Source organism: Populus euphratica, unplaced genomic scaffold, assembly GCF_000495115.2.
Source record: "Populus euphratica unplaced genomic scaffold, PopEup_1.0 scaffold643.1, whole genome shotgun sequence".
Classification (NCBI taxonomy): domain Eukaryota; kingdom Viridiplantae; phylum Streptophyta; class Magnoliopsida; order Malpighiales; family Salicaceae; genus Populus; species Populus euphratica.
Window position 1 is genome coordinate 87,807 of NW_011500273.1, and position 21,128 is coordinate 108,934.

The 21,128-nt window shown below is 33.7% G+C and overlaps 1 protein-coding gene across 5 annotated transcripts in view; it reads right to left on the minus strand.

Moving 5' to 3' along the window:
* Positions 1–328: 328 nt before the first annotated feature.
* Positions 329–21,128, minus strand: part of LOC105113011 (U5 small nuclear ribonucleoprotein helicase) — a 37,479-nt gene continuing 16,679 nt past the window's right edge. For 3 of the 5 annotated variants that reach the window (XM_011008979.1, XM_011008980.1, XM_011008981.1), the window contains 28 exons: positions 17,143–17,355; positions 16,706–16,861; positions 16,390–16,614; positions 16,199–16,300; positions 15,999–16,079; positions 15,822–15,902; positions 14,939–15,142; positions 14,744–14,860; positions 14,494–14,616; positions 14,090–14,179; positions 12,109–12,234; positions 11,944–12,006; positions 11,219–11,307; positions 9,011–9,101; positions 7,882–8,031; positions 7,610–7,801; positions 7,459–7,524; positions 6,571–6,726; positions 6,330–6,473; positions 4,625–4,692; positions 4,023–4,188; positions 3,882–3,944; positions 3,556–3,651; positions 3,286–3,453; positions 2,434–2,604; positions 1,345–1,494; positions 1,145–1,276; positions 329–638 (listed from right to left, as the gene is read on the minus strand). In XM_011008979.1, the coding sequence (XP_011007281.1) occupies positions 537–638; positions 1,145–1,276; positions 1,345–1,494; positions 2,434–2,604; positions 3,286–3,453; positions 3,556–3,651; positions 3,882–3,944; positions 4,023–4,188; positions 4,625–4,692; positions 6,330–6,473; positions 6,571–6,726; positions 7,459–7,524; positions 7,610–7,801; positions 7,882–8,031; positions 9,011–9,101; positions 11,219–11,307; positions 11,944–12,006; positions 12,109–12,234; positions 14,090–14,179; positions 14,494–14,616; positions 14,744–14,860; positions 14,939–15,142; positions 15,822–15,902; positions 15,999–16,079; positions 16,199–16,300; positions 16,390–16,614; positions 16,706–16,861; positions 17,143–17,355 (3,585 nt within the window). In that variant the 3' untranslated portion in view covers positions 329–536. Of the gene's footprint in view, positions 639–1,144; positions 1,277–1,344; positions 1,495–2,433; positions 2,605–3,285; positions 3,454–3,555; positions 3,652–3,881; positions 3,945–4,022; positions 4,189–4,624; positions 4,693–6,329; positions 6,474–6,570; positions 6,727–7,458; positions 7,525–7,609; positions 7,802–7,881; positions 8,032–9,010; positions 9,102–10,549; positions 10,567–11,180; positions 11,308–11,943; positions 12,007–12,108; positions 12,235–14,089; positions 14,180–14,493; positions 14,617–14,743; positions 14,861–14,938; positions 15,143–15,821; positions 15,903–15,998; positions 16,080–16,198; positions 16,301–16,389; positions 16,615–16,705; positions 16,862–17,142; positions 17,356–21,128 lie in introns of those variants that run through there. The other 2 variants (XM_011008982.1, XR_839875.1) reach the window with 2 other exon arrangements.

Sequence of the window (21,128 nt, forward strand, 5' to 3'; positions counted from 1 at the left end):
ATTCAAGTTTTTTGAACTTAAAGGGCTTTAGCCTTTCATTACATGCCACCATGTTTATCTGCACGTTGATGATTATCATGATTACTTTTTACTTTCTATCATCTCTCAATATTTTTTTTCCTTCAACTCTTATTGTCTCCCTACTTTTTAATTGTTCTCATCATTTTCTTTTCTCCTTCTTTATATCCACCTTTCCTTATTATACCAAAAATAAAATGAAAATTAATTTGAAAATCAAGTAAAACTAAAACAAAGCACTCTTTTTATTAAAAAAAAAAACACATTGAAATGCCATATATATATGTGTGTGTGTGTGGATTTTTGGGTATTTAGAAATCAAAATTGGAAACTTGTTTCATAAGGGTAAAAAACTAGCGCCTACAGCAACTTTCTGCACACACCAGATATATAAATAAAATCCTCGAGTTGCGAAAAACTCCATGGTATCCTCCTTTGAAGGGATGCAGTTTATAGAACGCACTCCCACAAATATTGGTCGGAAATTCACGAATGTGTTGGATTGAGAAAATTCTCATTCAATCACCTGCTTCTGTTTGTTGAGATTTGATAAGTTCTTCAACTGAATGTTCTTGCTCAAAACCAATGTAACAATCTGAAACCAGCATCAATTTCATCCCCTGAAAAAGCCAACATATCCAGTGAATAAAATATAAGAATATGCGGCAGAAGTCAGAAGAGTACAATAGTCTTTCAAGATGCTCACATGGGGGTGTTGCTAACATCACACTAAAAGAGCACGGAACTACCTCCACACAAACTCACTACGGAAATATTTTCAGCATCATCATTGACGTATATCGTAAAGAATGATACTTAGAACCGGTCTTGGCCAATCAGGGTCTAGGAATGGTGCAAATCACCGTATATTTCATGATCTCCTCGTTCTTTTTATTTGCAGAGAAAGGGTAGTTTTTTTTTCAACAGTATAAATCCAATTTTATTTTATTTTTTTGAAAAACAAGATCCTGAGAGGGGAAAAAAAAGATAAAGATCCCAACCAAAAAAAAAAAAAAAACAAATGCCGCTTGCATACATGATGACTAAAAACCATGACTTTAAAGTAAGGCTCCCGACATACAAAAAGAATGCCAATTAACATGACTTTAAAGGAAGGCAAATTAACCTGGACAGAAGTTAACGTTGATGGTAACTCCATATGGGTCACCAAGTGATCTGTAAAAGAAACTCTCTTCAAAGCATGTAGTTCAGAAGTGGATGTGTTACCAAGGACTAGCCACCATGCTTCATCTTTCAGCTGTAAGAATAAAAACGAGCTTAGTTTGTTCTACCAACTGATGAACAGAAATGAGGCAAACCATGTACCTTAGGGAATCGGGGAGTGAAAGCCCTTGATCTATTTTGCTTGCGATTGGTCTTCTCCAATTTTATTTTCAGTGTGAGAGATTTTCTGCCATCAATGTCCTTTTTCTCAACTCTTAACTTCATTCGAATGCAGGGGAAGTTCTGCAGCTCCTAAAAAAAATTAAAAAAAAAATAAAGGTTGAATAAAATGGATGGTTGCATGCATAATGTTAACAGTCAGACAAAATTTTGACTGGTGCATATAATTAAGAAATTCAAGACATGTGAATGTGTATTTATTTAAGGTCTAACTTCTCCAAGTAACTTTTCACATTCATTTGCTCACATTATGCCATGTCTCTCCAATATCCATTACTAAAGCTAAATGGTTGCCTTCCTATCTGCAACATGGAACTCCTCACGTGGACAACTTTCTAAAACAGGTGACACTTGAAGGAATGTCTAACAAGTTCCTGGTTCAATAACTTCATCTCTGACCTAAATGTGCCCGTTCCTAATTGTCTATGATAAATAAGCAGCAACCAATTTATGCTGCCCATGTATGGATGTCTCTCTGTTTTTTTTTTTTTACTAGTAAAAAAAAAAATTAATAGGCACATGAACTTCTCATCATACATGAAAAACCATATCAATCAAAACCAATTTTAACCCTTTAAGAAAGCCAGTGATGGTTGCAGGGGAAGAGAATTTAGATGAGCGGACTCTGCAACTATAATCTTCACATTTGTCATCATGAACACACAAAAATAGCCCTAGAAATCATCCTCATGTAAAAAACTTTGTAGTGGATTGGTGGACATCCAAGTTAGCCACTTAACCTCTGCTTAGATGAGATCAGTCACATCCTCAGGGATGCAATCAGAGTGAATTGGATGGTTTCTGTACAGCCATACTGATAAATCTATAGTCAAGAAGAGCAAACCTGGTATCCTTAAGCCCTCCATGCACAAACAGCCCCTTCTAGAGTTTGCCAATAGTAGGGCATGTAGAGATGTGATTGGCAATGGACCCCATTCCCAAGAGGGCCTGTGTACGAGTTGTGTTTTCCATGCATAAAAAGGTTGCACAAACATCTAAATGGTTGCTAACCTGATAAAATCTTGAAGCAGGAAAATTTCCAATCATGGCCTGCAAAGATGCCCCGGGAAGATCCAATAGTTGTTGCACTGTAGACATTCCTCTTTTTCTTAGTGACTGCAGAAGATCTTCGTTCATGCATGGCAACATCCACAACGAAGAATCCTTATCGAACCATAAGCCCTGGGAAGAGCACAAGTGTGTCAAAAAGGGGACGAGGAAAGCAATGTTTTCAATTCATCATATCGTGTTAAGAAGAATCATAAACAGCAACAGCATGGATGAAGAAAACAAGTGATTTTTGCTTTATATCTACCACTTGGCACATCCATTCCTACAATTGTTGGCAGAATAATGCCACTGAGAATCTCCAGAAACCATCATTTTTGCTTTCCATCCATCTTCACACTTTTTCTGCTCTCTAATTGCCGTGTGCAGGACTTTATGCAAGCCATGTCTGTTGCTTACTAGGTTAGCTCTCTTTGTGTGCATGGTGTTTCAAAAAAATAAAACATATCTTCCCTTCCACCAAAGAGAAACAGAGGATACACTCTTTTTACTTGTTCTTATATTCATTCTTCAGCTATTTTCTTCTTTTTTTCACTTGTACACTCTTTGCTAATCCTTCTTATTCTAGCATAGCTTTAATAATTTTACATAAATGCAAAACACTATAAATTTTTAGTTGATAAGCTTAAATAAAATATATTTTATTTTTATACTTGAAACTTGCTAGATTTCAAAAATTTAGGATGTAATGTCAGATGTGCATGGCACATCTTGAAACCATCGATTTCGCTTCTCCATTGGCTTGTTAAATCCTTCATTTCTAGTAAAAATACTGGGTAAAAAGGAGAGATATACCTGCATGACCATTTGCAAAAGATGCATGCAATTAACTGAGGCTGAAAGCCATCCACTGTTAGCACATATATCTATCATGGCCTGGATGATGCGAATACTTTGGTCCAACACTGATTTTAAATCAGTAACATAGTCACTGATTGGTAACTCTAACTGGGAAAAGTGCGCCTGGAAGCCAGAAACAAGGTGTTATTTTAATGGGAAAGTGGATTATTAAGAAAGAAAAAATCAATACAAAAAGCAGAGGTAGTATGCAATGGGAAATCTTACCTGAAATAATAGATTTGCTTTCACATGTGGGTCATCCAAGCCATTCTTATCCACCATATATCGAACTCTTCCAGACAATGCTTCATTGTAATTTTCCTGTCACAAAGGAATAATTAATTTATTTCTACCACAAAAAATTATTTTCTCACCAAACAATAGCAAGTATCATATATACAATCATAATAGATACACTTCCTATGAATAGGTTGTTGCACAACATTAACTATCAAATGATAACTGGAAATGACAAATCATGGGACATCAATGAAGAGATGGTTGTCATTATAACAATATTATCCTGCTTCAATCTCTAAAGAGCCATGTACCTCGTTATGCCGCACAGGAAGTTCATCATATTCTGAAGCACCGGACAGGATATGCAAAAACATCTATGACAAAGGAAAAATTCTAAGATTAAGGACCCAAATTAAAGGAACATCACATCAACAGTTTAGTAAAGTGCTTACTTCAAGAGATGTATCTGGCCCTATGTTTGACCCAAACATTGATACAGTCATGTAGCTAAGGTAATATTGTGATGCTATCATACCCAACAACATAGACTCAACATTTTCCTCATCCATCTTTATACACCCACTGTCTTCCAGGTCTTCAAATGTAGTTTGCACTAATCTGCCAAAAATTCCTATTGATGTCACCGAAAGAAAATCACAAATTGTAACAGAACAGATTCCATGAAATGATGTGGTCCATTTAAAGGAATGCTGATGTTATTATAATCAACATTATATGCTCTTTTATAAAAAAATTAATGAGAAGAAAGTAAGCACAAAATAAACAGACTAACTATTATTCACATTTATAATTCTTATCACAGAAACACCAATTCTTTATCGTTTAGCATTGACTTCTGAAATATGCTAATGTTTGCAATGCATATGCTATTGTTTGAAACGCACAAGTCATTAATCAAAATAGCTTTCAAGTAGAACATCTTTTGAATTATAGGAATTGTGCCAGTTAACCGATCATGAATTTTAAAGTAAAACGTGAATCAATTTAGTGATTTAATCAGCTGAAATACTCTTAAAAGAGAGGTCCTTATTACCTAGACAAATAAGAATTCAGAGTTTCAGCCTCTGCATTCTCTAACCCATAGTAGGCTGGATTAACCATCTGCAAGAGAGATTTATGACTTGTCTTTTGCAGGTGAATAATAATAATAATAACAATAACAACAACAACAATAATAATGCTCAAAATATAATACATGGATGCCAAAAACAAAATATAATATATAATTGATATCGTGGCTTCTACATAGGGAATATTGTCATGCTACAGAGTTAATCATTCCAGAGTGTCAAGTAAAAGAATATTTTATTCATCGTCATTCAGCAATGGAAAAGAAAAATAGTGAAACCCAAAGCCTTTCATTTCTCTACAAGCTTAGCACGTTTTTGTCAGGTTACATTTTAGTTCAACAGGTCTTATTTAAATTATGGAAACCAACAAAAGCTGGCAATTTATGTGCCCTGGATAGCTGCCAGGGCACAGATAAAATACCCAAAACACACAAACAAGAAGATTCTTATTTACATATTTTTATGTGACGACATTAAAAGAAAATCAATCATTGTTTACCTTCTTTTTTACTTATATTTATGATGTATTTTTTGTGATTTCATCACTATTTGATTCACTAATGCATTACATGAAATGTAGTTGTGGACATCTCAATATTAATAGTGCTACTAATGCATTTCGTGTTTTATAATGTCACATTATACATTAATAGTGGTGTTTTATATTGGAAAAAAAAAACTACTTTGATTCATGACGTTATAGAGACAGTGCAGGCAAGCCTATGTGGTGACTAAACACTTGATGAACACTATTTAATTCCTAGAAGTTTGATTGACCACAAACCTTTTGGTCTCTATTAACTCCTAAATTTATTATATATATTTCCAACATTTAAAACCAGTTTCTATCCTTCCATTAATGCCATGTTGGTATTTGAGTCTCGGGCAAATCTGCCAATGCTAGCAATGCCATGACTCCTGAAATGACAGACAGCATGAAAACAGGCTCAAATTTTTTATAGGGCAAATTACTTTCAAATCTCAGTTTTAGTGAAAACAGGGTAATTTTTAAAACCAACACTATATTTCAAGCGGTGCATGCTTTTACTTGAAAAATTAGAGAAAAAAAAATGTTATATTCTAGCACAGTACAAAATCTCAAGAACTAGGTTTTGGAAGCTAAGAGACTAAAGCTGAATCTCACTAAAACCTCACGGACTTAAAATAATTTTACCCAATTTTTACAGAAAAAGTGAACAATAGGCTTAATTCAAACTCTTTTAATGATTATTGACCACGTAACTTGTTAAATAAGCCAACCATTTAGTCATGCAGTATCAATATTCCATCTATCTAATACTAATAATAAGCCAACCATTTAGTCGTGCAGTATCAATATTCCATCTATCTAATACTAATAATAATCTTTTCCAAGAAACGCTACAAAACAAGATATTGAAAAAATTTAACACTATAATCGCAATCTAGATAACAGAAACTGGTAAAATTTAACTTCCAAAAGCTAATAATAAGATTTCTACATGATGAGAGACTTCCACAGAAATTTTGCAGGCAGGAAAGACCACTGAGTTAAAGTTTTTTTATATATATACTTTTTGGACTATTAATAACCTGACTTGTAAATGAAGAGCTGGAGCTTAAAGACCATAATCTAGAAGGCAAACTCTTATTGGAGTAAATATTTCTTCCTCAAAATAAGAATCATACCAATCTACGGAACAAGTAAGTCCATGTAAGATAATGCATTGCATCCTCTTTGTGGCAAATTGTGCCAGTCACTATCTCTGCATTGATGTGTTCGTGCAATTGCTCCCTCAGACTACTCTCAACTGGAAACGGTTCGTACAAAAACTGAAATTAAAGAACATCAGAGTTAAGCCCAGCTTCCATAAAGAGTGCAATTAAAATTACCATAAAACACATACAAATTATTAATGGTACTCTTAACCTTTTTATAGAAGCTCTTTTTGGGTTCATGAACAAGAATAACAGCTTTCCCATGTTGATCATACTGTGGACGGCCAGCACGACCCATCATTTGCAAGATATCTGTGATTGGAAAATCTACATATCTCTTTGCTTTTCCATCATAATATTCTGTTCCCTGGAAAAGAGATACACATTTTTCGAACTAAACATTCATAGTTTGCAAAGAAGGAACTTTCCCTGGACAGTATATAGATATAGATATCTGAATTTGATAATTTAGAAGGCATTCAGGGAATCACAATAAACTGATTACCAGTCAGAGGTTTATTACTTTGACATATTTCTTCTCATCCTTTTCTTTTTCTTTTCCTATGACTTTCCATAAAACTACTTTTTACAGTTCGAGTTAGGATGTTGGATGCCAGCATCTTTTTGAAGTTTACACAATACACTACAGAGGACAACATGCCTCAACTTTTGCTTTTGAACATGGCACACCATTAACAATCAAGCTTATAAAGATTTCTACACCATCACATGATTGATTCAGAAACCAAACAGAACAACAAACTCCACAAGTATTATTTCAGGTTTACATAACGAATGAGGCATGTGTGGAAGTATTAATTTCAATCCACTTAAACTACTGGTAGAGTTGTGGTGTCTGGTGAAGAGCAAAACGAGCTTGAAATGTTAATGACCCCGAAGCATAAGAAATATTATGACAGATAAATCAAAGCCAGATAAAATCTTGCCAAATTTACATTTGTGCCAGCATGTGTAATCCAAGTACAGTAATGGTGCAGAGCACGAAAATGGTAAAAAAAAATTCACAAACTAGTGGTGAAGTTCCAATGAAATCTGTAATAATATAACAAAAGAGTATATATGCACATTTATGTCTCACCTTGATAATAACTAGATGGGCTGGAAGATTTACACCCCATGCCAGTGTACTAGTACATACCAATACCTGCGAATCAATAGTCTCATTTTCTGTTTGGAGTATGTGCTTACAGGGTATGGGAAAAAAAATAGATCATTCAGGTAATAGAAACCTGGATCTTGTTATTTGCAAAAAGTTCCTCAACCAGAGATCTATCTCTTTCATTCAGACCTGCATGGTGCAGCCCAATCCCAAACTGTAAGGTGTGCCTGAGGTTCTGATCAGTGACCTGAGAGAGAACCATCTGCAGCACTTCTTCTGTCATACTGAGGAACTGCCTAGGATGTTCATCTGAAGCTGCAAACTACATAACATAAAACACAATGTTTAAAATGTATTGTAATAGGACTATTCAACATGCCATGGTGTGATGATGCACTTCACCTGAATAAGGTCAAGAGCAGTGAGCCTTGTCTGGCGACGAGATGAAACAAATATGATAACTGGTTTTGTCGGTGAATGGGTGCATATTGCAGCATAGGCAGGTTTATTCATGCTATTCATCCTTGGGCAGTAATACTTTCCAGGATATCCCTGTCCATAAAAAGCAGCTACTTGTCAAATGCAAAATCACTTCCATATTGACCAAAGGATCTACATAAGGTTGACCAATAATTTCTACAATTACAAGTCTTACGGACCAAAGGTTATTATGTAAATTTTAGGTAATCTCAGCAAAAACATCCTGATCTAAGAAGTGCAATGAAAGAAATACCAATTTTCAGATATGTAATATATACACAAAGACCAACTCTAAAACACAGTGTACAAAGTGGGCAGTGACAAAAAGAAAAATACAAAGAACAATAAATAAGCAGGCAAAGATCCAATACCTAAACCTAATGCATCTACCAGAAAAAATAACTCTGGCATAGAAAATAATTAAACCTTATATTGATCTCCAATACCGAGGGGCTACAATACATCTCAGCCAACAATCTAAACTTTACGGCATACCAGGTTGCGTGCTTGTCCGCATAATAAGATTTTTGCCTCTTCCTGACACCCCTTCCAACTTTTAACACAGCATGTTGTCTGTAAACTGTGGTTTTGCTTCCAACAGGATGTGCCTAAAACAATGTGTGAAAAGTTGAGGAAGAGGCAACAATCTTGTTATGTGGAGAAGCACACCACCTGATATGCTGTATAGTTTAGATTGTTGGGTAAGATGGTACTCTAGAGCCACTTGGGGTTGGAGATCAATATAGGATTTTATGATTTCCTATTGAAGCAACACTACAGACACAGTTTATGGACAAAAATTAGGGCTACAGTTCCTATCTCAAGCATCACAACCAATTCATTACAAAACTGACTATGATAATCAAAAGCTTTGACGACAAAATATTTTTAGCTACCATACAATCGAAAGATGACTGAAGATTGAAGAGGACCATTTTTTGCATAATCTTCTCTTTCTAATGAAACACTCTTCTTTAAACAAGATAAAAAAGAAAATGACATTATTTCAGTTGCAAGATAAATTTCCATGAAAAATATAGCATCTACTTGCCTGGATATGCACTTCAAGAGGCACAGGCCTCACACTTGGCTTGAAATTGAAGAGCCCGATTTCACCAACACCCAACCAATCAGCCAAATCACTAAATATATAAAGATCATAAGACAAGAATTACAATTAAAAAACGTTGTCATTAGCATCTTAAAGGCACCAAAACCATGGAAGAAAAGGCTACTAAAGCTCTTACGATTAGCATTTGTGGAATAGACATCATGGTAGCAATAGAGCAATACAGCTATGTGGTCTTTTTTTCTTTGGAAAACTCAACTAATGACATAATCAATGTGACACAGCTGAGTACACAAGCATCAGAAATTTTAGTAACTAAAAAAAAATAGCAAAACTTCAAGGAACTTCTCAAACTAGTTCCTTCCTATTCCGAAAGTAGATTGATTTGACTAGCATAATGTTTTCATAACCGTCCTCAATTCACTTTGAAAACAATAATATAAGATTATGTAAAACTCCTCTTATCCCCTTTCCTCCTGTATATGGCACTGTAAATCTTACTTTTTTTCTTATTCTCAGTTTACTTCAACTGCAATTGTATCATGGAAGACATGTTTGCATTGTGAGTTTAGTCTATTTTTCTGTCAAAAAGGAAAAAAGAAATTGTCTATCCATGAGCAATGCACATGAGAAATTTTTTTTGAAATTATATTACATAAAATATTATGCTAAAGTTAGTTTAAATTTATTTCATCTTTAGTCCAAAAGAAATGAAATTTCATATTAAATTAGGAAACAACAGGATGGACTTTTGATCAAATTACATATTCGATGGCTTGTACTTCTTATAAGAGACGATATTACTAGCATGGAATTCAAATCAGTTCAGCCTCAACACTAAACTATTCTATAAATTGTATAAGCAGGACTACACATCTCTTGATGTCAAATGGTCAATTTCTCATGCCGTTTGGCCTAATTTTTTTTATGTTCTTGAAGAATTAAATTTAAAAGATAGATTGCAAATAAAAGAGTAAAAGCAATTACAGATGAAAGGACATTGGCAGAAGTAGGGATGATAATAAATAAATAAATAATAAGTACAAGATTAAAAGTTAATAAAAAGATTAAAAACCTTAAGAAAATTTCAGAATTGACAACATTTGATGCACAAAACAATTAGAAGAAAAACTTAAAAAAACTTGAGATATTAGAAACCATGTAAGATGAAGGAATAACCACGCAGACACCTGAAGAGTGGAGAAACAGTATTCATTTTAATTTGGTACTGCATGAATAATATTTCGCATTAGTAATATCCAACAGCATAACTGGTGAATTTCATCACATTTCAATATCAATTCTAATGAACATATTAAAAAATTCTTTGAAGATTTTGAGAAAAGGAGGTAAAGGGTTATGAAAGGGTATCATTTTTGAGGTTTAATGAATTGACATAAAAAAGACAAGATATTAGCGGGAAAGTAAGATATTTAAACATCAACCCAACATTTTGGACCATTAACAGTAAGCAAAAATAGTTGTCTTTATTATAAGAACTAATGCATCTATCAAAGAATAAATCATTGGCAAAAATTCTCAATAATACATACAGAAAATTTTATATGGGAACAATTGAGCTTTTATCAGCCGCAAAGGGAAGAACATTTATCAGAGTTTTGGGCTCCACTCTCAGCTTCGTTCTCAAGGTATATGCTTTCTTATTATTATTATCATCATCATCATCAGAGTTTTGGGCTCCACTCTCAGCTTCGTTCTCAAGGTATATGCTTTCTTATTATTATTATCATCATCATCATCAGAGTTTTGGGCTCCACTCTCAGTTTAGTTCTCAAGGTATGTTATTATTATTTGGGAGTGTTTTGCGCCCATCAACACATGAGATTCATATTTTTGTTATTTATTGTCACTTTGATTTTGTACTAATATCTTGAAAGAATCTTGTGCAACAATGGTATACAAGCTAGTTGAGATCATCTTAGATTTTATTTCCTCATTTTTTGGTTGAAACATTTTTCTCTCTCTTAGTAGTTGTTGATACTCCTTTTTGTGGTTAATTGAAATTTTTTTATTTAACCCAATAAAGGGATTTATGTTAATGTTAAAAAGGTGTAGACGGGCTGAAAAAAAAAGACCAAATTCAGTTTCTTAGATGTTAAACAGAAAGCAAGTTATCATGAACCAATAATGCAAGACTTGGGTGCTTGAGATTGAATCAGATGCACACACCTTGCATTTGCCAAAGCAGTTGAAAGACCTACAAAACGCACTGCACGCTCTGTTTGTGATGATATGTATCTCATCCTAGAAACAATAACCTGGAAGCAAAAAGTTCAATGTTGTCAAAGGAACAGCAAACAATACATAGACCAACGAGATAAAATGTAATATCGAGCTGGCTCTAAGCATTTAAACAATTCAATGCCTACACCTCTTTTTCCAATACTCCCCTCAACTAACTGAATAAATTAACAAAATTAGGCAAAAAAAACTTCAATATGAAACCACTTTGAAAGCTGTCACACCAAGGAATTGTCAAAACAACTCAGTTGATCATCAATGGCCTTCTGATTAGAATGCCAAGCCCATGATAAGATTAAAGTTCAATCATGAGAAAAAGAAGTTGCCTAAATCTATCATCCCCTATAAAATTCTGCTGGAACTCAAACCCAAACTATCTGCTATCTGCATGAGCCACCGCTTAACATATGAATCAATCCCAAGTAAAAGAAGATTTAGGACAATTTTTTGAAAAAGTTAACTTGACAGAAAACAGGGAAAAGTGCAAAAATAAAATAAAATGCTACATAAAACATATGAATAAAATCCAAAAAAAAAAAACATTAGTCTCGTTCATCAATAGATAACCCTGAAATAAAAAATGAGAAGACAAATTCTGAGGTTCTATTACAATAAATGCTCAGGAACAAGAAACAGAAATTTGCCATTGATACCTCAAGGATAGGTCCACGATCAGCTCCCAGTAAATGAATCTCATCTAAGATCACAAGTCCAACCTATCAACAAAATTGAAGCAAATGTCTAGTGAGGTAAATAATAATTGAATGAGAAACAACAATTTCATTCAAAAGTAGCAGCCAAATATAACAGAAATGCACCTTTGTTACATAGCTTCTACTATGCCAATTACGACTGATGCCATCCCACTTCTCAGGAGTGGATATAATGATATCAGCTGACAAGAGAGCCATCAAATCAGGAGTATAATCTCCAGTCATTTCGACCTGATGAAAAACATAATCTTAATTTCATAAGCATAGTTAATGTCTAGCAGACACTCACACACACACAAATAAAAAAACACTTGCAGTTACTAGCTTACATGTATAATTGTTTTAAAATAATCTATCTCCAAGACTTGATCACAAAACAAATAAATTATTATATTATTGTTGTTGTAAAATAGAAAATTTTATATTAGGTTTTCTATAAATTTGCAGTATTAGTTAACACCTATAAATTAGAAGTCACTCCTAATTAGGAAATATGATTTGATTTGGCTCCTGATTTCATGCATTGTATTATTCTTTAAAATAGAAACCTTGTACAAACTATTTTGATTCAAGTCAAAATATTGATTTCTAGAGTAATTTGTTTTCATAATATCAGAGCAAGGAATTGATCACCGACTATCTTGTATCTTGTTGTTCATCAAATGGTATTCCTAGTGTTTCCTTGGCTCAAATAGATAGTCATCCTTGTGCCTTATCTTCTTGTTCAAATTTTGCTTCTTAGATCATTGATTCAGGTGTATCCAATTATATGACTAGTCATTCCCATCCTCCCATCCTAATGAGAATAAAAATTACAAATGGTAGTTTCTCACATACTGCAAGAAAAGGGTTAGTAACAATTTCTAAGAGTATAAATCTGAAATTTGTTTTCCATGTTCCTAAACTTGCTTGCAATCTTATGTCCATGAGTAAACTAACCAAAGATTGTCACTGTCGTGTTATTTTTTATGATTCTATCCTGTATATTTTACGACCGGAGCTAGGAGAAGATGATTGAGAGGGCTAGGATGATAGATAGGCTTCACTACCTTAATGACAACTTCTTCGGCCATAAAAAAAAAATAGATGCTTTAGTAGTATAAGTTCAATGTCTGGTAGTGAACAAATAATACTTTGACATCTTAGACTTGGACATCCTAGTCTTCTCTCTGTCTCAAACATTTATTTTTAGAGTTTTTAAAAAATTTGAATTGTTTGTCTTTTCAATGAAAAAGTTGTCATTTATCAAAAAGTTATTGTGCTACATATCCTTCAAAATCCTATCGTGCTTCAAAACCATTTTATTTAATTCATAGTCATGGGGTCCTTCAAAGATCACTAATGCATCTTAAAAAAATGGTTTTACATTCATAGATGATCACACAAGATTATGTTGGGTGTAAAACTATCTTTTCATGCTACACGAACACAATCTGATTTGCCAATAAGAGCTTTTTGTTGCATAGTTTTTGTTCACATGCAAACAAATTCCAATCTAAACTTAATCCTAGAATTGAAAAATGTGTTTTCATTGGATATGCCCCAAAGAAAAGAGGGTACAGATGTTACAATTTGACTACTTGATTAGCTAGCAGGCCATGGAAGATATCTTTAAGCTAGCTTGGAAGGGAGTGTTGTAAAATAGAAAATTTTATGTTAGGCTGTCTCTAAATTTGGTAGTATTAGTCAACTCCTATAAATTAAGGATATATGATTTGATTTAATTTCTGATTTTTATTCTCCTTTAAATAGAAACCTTGTACAGACTATTTTGATTCACATCTCCAGAAAATACTGTCTTTAATTTCTTTAAAATTTGAAGAAAATAAAATTTTAATATTTTAAATAACTTAGTAGTATCAATACACCATTAGGTCACTTATAATTACATGTTATAGAGATCATTTAGGAAAATATTTGAGTTTGTGCATAGTATTAGTATATCAACATGTCTCTTATTAAGTCACCTCCGCTAGGGATATTTTTCCACAAATTATTTTGAAAATAATAGCAAGTGAAGAATTTTCTGTGGCTTCATGCTTTGATATATAATATATTTATAAAGCAAGTGAATAAATGTTCTCACCATCTGTTTCCCAAGCTGAGAGACAAGATGCTTTCTCCAATCATTCATTCTTTCTCGAACAATAGCCTTCAGAGGTGCTATGTAAATAACCTGCATTTAGAGAAATAATTAAACATACTGCATTTCAGGGTCAAAAACACTTAAAAAATCTTCCAAATAATGGATCAGTTGGTATAACAAGGAACCTATTTTTATTTTCAGAGCATAATTAAATCCAACAAGGACCTTAGTCTCTTATTCTTTTACAAAATACTGGTCATAGTGGTTTGCGCTTCCAGAACATACCAAAAAGCAACGCACATTTAGCTGGAAACAGCCCTTGTCCTTTTAGGTTTGCATTTTTCTCAATAACTTATGTTTGCACATAATGTCTTTCGCATTGCTAAAATTGTGAAAAATAGTACCTTCATGTCAGGCTGTGTATTAAAGAGGCGAAGCATAGCAAGTTCCGCAGCTATTGTTTTCCCACTTCCAGTGGGAGCTCCTAACAGAACATTATTGTCAGAGTGATACAGAATATGGAAGATCTGCAACTCACAAACAAAAGCATCAAATCACAACTGCAGAATACTTTTCATAAGGCCAAAAATGAACAGTTTAAAATAGCTAAAACCATGAAATAAACCAACAAAAATTGTATATAACGGACTACACCTGCGTTTGTATAGGATTAAAATGAGAAAAGCTGTACAGGGCTTCATAAGAGTTATTCCCAAGTGAAGTTACAGGAAGCGGTTTCAAATCTAGAAGTTCTGTATGTGAAGTACGAGCCTGGACAGACAGAATTTGGTAAGAGAAGAAATTTCCATAAAGAAATGTTCAAATGATCATCTAATGTACAGTGAGTACCTCTGGTAGCGCGAGATTATGGAAAGATATAGTGTAGAAAGATTCAGCATGCAACCAAGAATCAGAAACAGCACGAATGTAATATTGTGGGGGATGTGGTTCAAAAATTGGCACAGTGAAGGATAGCTTGTGAGGTTCCCCGCGAATCATCCGCTTTGTCAGAGTTAAAAGCTCAGAATGATAGATGTGGTCATTCTCAGAATCCTGTTTGAATAGTTAATTAGGCCTCAGTTACACATGGAAAAAACTGTGCATCAATATGTCAAAGTTGCACTCATTAGAAACAATGTCAAAGGTTAAAAAGACTGACTAATCATGACCTCTCAACGCAGGAAATTGCAATGCATACCCAGTAAAGGAAAACTTCTGTAAGTCCAAAATTTAAATCAATCATCATGTGATAGTGCAGTCTTGAGCTCAATAAGTGAGTATAACAAGCCTGTTTACCAACATTTTCTACAACCAATCATGCAATTACAAAGAGAATAAACCGCCCCAAGTAATATTTCTCTATGGAGAAATTACCGACAGTCATGAGCTCAATAAGTGAGTGTAACAAGCCTGTTTACCAACATTTTCTACAACCAATCATGCAATTACAAAGAGAATAAAACGCACCAAGTAATATTTCTCTATGGAGAAATTACCGATAGAATTTTCATGTTTTAAAAAAATTGATTAGAAACTAAGTTGCCAAATAAATATTTGAGATGGCATAGTTATTGAAATTTAGAGTTGAAAGGTTTTACACTTCCAGTTCAAAATCCATATTAGTAAACAAGAATTTATCCTTAAAGCCCCTTCCTGTTTTAGAGTGAAGCAAATCATCAAAATTTTATCCTCTAACTACATAGGAATCACACCGGGAGATATACGACAACACCTCAACAAGAATCCACCAACGTTGAGCGGCACCATGGAAACGATCTTTCCATATGAATTCTGGAATTATGAGCAAATCCAGCTGCATATTGAAATTAAACATCATAATGATGTATCCATATTGCTAGAATGGAATCTATAATCCTGGAGATATATGGAAGCAATTCACTATAATTACCTTCAATACTGTTCTGGTGATTGGACTTACAGTTGCTGATAACTGGATCCTTGGGAAATATCCCAAATATTGCTTGATCAACTGCCAGTGTTCACCAATCCCCAAATATAACAAAATAATAAAAAATTATATGATTAAAGTCAGTGTTATTTCTACCAACACAAAACAATATAGAACATCACTCCATACAAAAAGATTACCCTTCCTCCAGGAGCATAACGAATAAGTGCTCCAATATCCTTTTCTTCCATCTCTTGCAGATGATCTAAGTCAGATCCTCGTTCTTCTAGCTTCCGCAATATCTGGACCAGGTACAAAGTGATGTCAAACAATGGTCACCATAGATGCATCTTGGGGATAAAAAACATGAAGCAAAGTTCACTATGCAAACTTCTGCAGAAAGATCCTTGTCAAATTGTCTAAGTGGATGTTGATGAGGCCAGATTTGGCGATCTACAGCCTTGCAGTATTCCAACATGAATAAAGACATCTCACTCCAGCCTCTGCGCAAACAAATCTCAAACAATGCCCGCATGATACGAGCCAAGCTTGCACTGATATATGAAGCATCAGAAACAAGTGAAAAGGTATCAATCGAGCCACGAGATATGTACAACTGCAAGTTAACATAAACAAAACAAGAGTCAGATTGAATAGTTTCTTAAACTATGGTAGGGACAATTAATTACACAAGAAAAGCTAAAAACCTGAATAAGAATCGAAATTTTCCCATGCTTGTTTGAAGGACCGCCCCTAACTTCTAAAGGGCATGATGAACGCAACAACATCTCCAGCTCATTCTGCTCCTCTTCTCGAACAACAATATTCTCAAATTCAGAAGAGCGGGCAACCATGTCAATAACCTACCACAGTAGCAAAACAACATAAAGGTTGTTAAATAAGATGATGGAAAGGAAAAGGTAAATAGTATTAGAGATCAGAGATTAGAGAGATGGTATCACAGTCCAGTGCAACTGAAAATACTGACTTAACATATAATCACTAAATAACTCATTAATGGGAAACCTTGTACACTAAAAATTCTGACAGCTTTTTTTCACAAAACTCGAGAATATAAAAAAGAACCATAACATTTTGTAAACTGATGTTACACATGGTGAAACCATGGATAGTAAAAAATAACCTCGCTATCATTCATGTGTCGCCTCAACAATTCATTGTAAGTTTCAACGCTAGAATATTGTATATAAAAGTGGCTTGCAATGCGACCAAGCTCTGTGCAGTAAAAATTGCCACTTTTCTCATCAAACCGCATCATTTTAGCTTTGTCAAGTGCACGTGCAGCATCTGTTACAAGAGCTCTCTGCTTTAAACTCAATGAAGGGTCTTCAATGACCTAAAAGCACATGAAGATTCTTCACATAAGCATCATGTGGAAAACAAAGTATAACAAGAACATCTTTTTAGATTCAAGACCATTCAGGTTCATGCTCTATCAAGGACATAGAAGTAAAACAAACAAATAAACTTACATGCATGCATGCGTCCATGCATACAATAATGCAAAAGTTCAGTTTGAGTAAAGTCTCAGAGTAGACAAGAGAATCAAATCATGAGGTTGCAGTAGTGATTGAACATTAGGGAACTATCACAAGCAAATTCATAATATTTGTGGCTATCATGAGTGTGAAATATTAGCAATTTCTAGCAATATTGTCTTTAATGCCAAATTTCTCAATCATTTAAGTAGAAAGGGATGATGCTTATGCTCTCAACCTAATTAAGAAGGATCATAATTTCAAACAATTGTAACAAGTATCACAAAGTTTTTTTGGTACCACATAAACTTGAAGATCCAAACAATATTTTGTAAAAGCACATTGAGAATTTAACCTTATATCTGCAAATCAAGAGATGAATCTTGATTTTTTAATCAAAATGTGCATGACTGTGGTTTGAAGTGCATTCAATCTTATGCAAGATCTTCAATTACAGCACCTAACTACTAAGTGTTACGAGCAATAAAAGAATTGATAGGTTAGGAAATGGAAAATTGGCTTTAGGTGGGTATTGTGGTGTCTTTAGCTTACGATTGTGGTTTGGGCGAGTAACAACAATGAACCAAGGATCAAGTAAGCTAAAAGGGAGAAAACAAACCTAGCATCACCCTAGGGCTCAAACAAATCTGAAGTGGGGAAAGTTCTTCAATATTCTTGGCATAATAATGTTTGTTGCATTATTTTATTAATGGTTAAGATTTTTTGGTTTTGAAGGGTTTAAGAAGAGTTCAAAATGCAGTTTGGTAAATCAAGCATAACTTTTAATCAAGCTAAAATTTTAATAGAAAATTCTGAAGGATCTTTTTCCTATCATGTTAAAATTTTAAAATAATCGGAGATCGGAAAAGCATTCAAATAAGGCTTGGAATTTACCATGCAAGATTGTCTTTATGTACTTTGTTGTAATTGGATTCTTTTTTTCTAATTTTAATTTAATTATTATTTTACTATTTAGAAATCCTAATATTAGATGGATTCTATTAGTTAGGTAAGTTTTAATTAGTAATCATTTTTTATAAAGAATTTTAGTTTTACCTAGGAATCCTTTCCTATAAAGGATTTTAGGTCTAATTAATATAAATAGGAATGTTTAGTTTATTTTGAAATTCAAACTATTCAGATTTCTAATAAAATACTAGAGTTTTCTTTAAATTTCTTTACAGCTTAGATCGGTAACATTGAGAACTGTAACTTTTATCCACGTTATACGCCACGTCAAAATCACTTCTAAGAATTCTATAGCATCACACCTAAGATAAGATGCATCACACATCTAAACCTTAAAGGCTGAAATCTTAATTTAGTTTCACTAAAAACCATCCTCTCAAGTGGGGTTACAAAAAAATATAATTTGGCTACTAAAGTGGTGCCTATGAAGGTGCACAATAGCAAGAGATTGTTGGCAGGTCAATTCCATAATGCTAAAGAAGTTGACTGATCTACTTCCTAAAATTACAAAAATTACAGAGCTGCCCCTGACAATTAGAGCACCCAAAATATGTTATCTATTAAAGAATCTAGATTAGCTCCAATTAGGATGAAGGTAAATCGACAAACTTGTAGGATTCGATTTCCCTCTTGTTCTATAAACTTTCTTAAGTGATATTTGCACCATCTATCCCTATCTTGAGAAAACTTGACTCTAGAGAGTTAAATGACTTCTATCTTCCATAAAATCATGGTCTAGGCATTGAAACTCCACATCAGAAATCAAGTAGATTCAAATAACAGTCTGTTCTTCCATTTCACCAAATATTTTTGGCCGTAACATATATGAGTTGAAACAATACTATTGTCCACAATGTGTTCAATTTCTTCTTGAATTGTGGGAACTAGGGTTGGAGTGTTGGAGCATCTATGGAAGAAGTATCTATATGGCCTAGGTAAAGAGTGAGGTCTTCAATGTAGAAGATGTTACTCGTACCAATATCTTCAAGTAGGTCCAAAACAGAAGCATTGGAGCTAATCTTCTGTAAAATCTTGTAAGGGCTCATATTCCTATATTAAAGTTTCTTGTATTTGCTAGTGGGAAAGCCTCCTAGCCAAATGTGCACCATAACTTGATCTCCAGCTTCAAATTTGGCATGTCAGCAATGCAAATCCACTCGGTTATTGTACGCCTTATCGCTTGAAGCAATTTTTAAATGTACATTGGCATGTATGCCAAGAAAATGCTTTGCAAATGAATTTTCTTCAGCACTAGTACCAGCTGAAACAGGTAATGGTACCAAGTCAATTGGCTTTCTTGGCTGTAAACCCAATACAACTTCTAATACGCTACAACCAAAATGCGATTAATGAATCTATTGTATTTGAATTTTGCAATAGGTAGCATAAGTCCCTCCCATATAGTTATTCTACGACCTCAGTTTGTATATCTAAAGATGAAAGGAAACTAAGAATTTCAATTGTGTTTTTACTAATCGCCATAAGGTTCTTCAAAAGTAGCTTGTAAACTTTTTGTCCGAGACAATAGTTAGAGAAAGCCCATGAAGTTTGACCACTTCTTAGAAGAACAATTTTGCAACATGAACCGTATTAGTTGTTTAAAGAATGTGTTGATTTTTTTTTGTTCAAAGTGTTTTTCGCCTGAAAAAACATCAAAATGATACTTTTTTTGGTGTTTTGATGTGCCAATATCAAAAAAATTTAAAAAACATGAAATAATTTCATTTTAATACATTTTCAATTGAAAGCATTTTGCACTGCTTTACCAAACACACTTGGAATAAGAGATGAAATGTGTCATTTTTTAGAAGTGATCGATGTGTACAAAATAAGCATCGTGCTTTTGAATTGTTCTTGGCAATCCAAGAACAAAGTCCATGCTTAGATCTTGCCAAAAGCTTATGTGAAATAGGAAAAGGCATGTAAAGACCAATATTCTTCTCTTCCTTTTAGCCAACTGGCAAGTTTGGCATTGGATTGCTAGCTTGGCAGCATCATGCATCAAGCTTGGTCCACAAAACCTCTCTTCAACCATTGTTATTGTTTTGTTACTCCCAAAAAAAAAAAAACACTCTTTATTATGCAATTCTCCTATATCTTGATCTCAAACATAAGTATTGTTCTCAAACATAAGTATGCTAGATTGGTAGCAAGCACTACATCGCAGGTCAAGCAAAATTTTCTCAACATAAAAAAAATAATGCTTGAGCGACGCTAATATTTTTAAAGAAACAAGAAAAATCCAAAACTCGGTCATTAACTTGATTGGATTCCATAAACTCCATTAATTTATCAACATAATTATATAAAAAAAAAAAAAAAGGCAACGACAGCAAATAAACCGAAATTAAAAAAAAAGATCGACTCAAAAAAATAACGCTTGACAATATTACAAAAATATATCCTCCCAGTACTTTTAAATAGTCCCTCAATGATCACATTTGATAAAAAGCAAAAATTAAATGAAAAGGCGATTACAAAATAGGCATTAACCTTCGAGCAGAATGAATGGTGGAGGAAAAAAAATTAAAAAAATGACAAAAACAATTCCAAGTCCATGCAAGTCAAGCTGCCAAATTTGTGACGTGATTGTGAGACCTGGATATCCTGAACAACAACAAATTGAATAAAATTATGAAATTTAATTCTCCAACAATCCAAT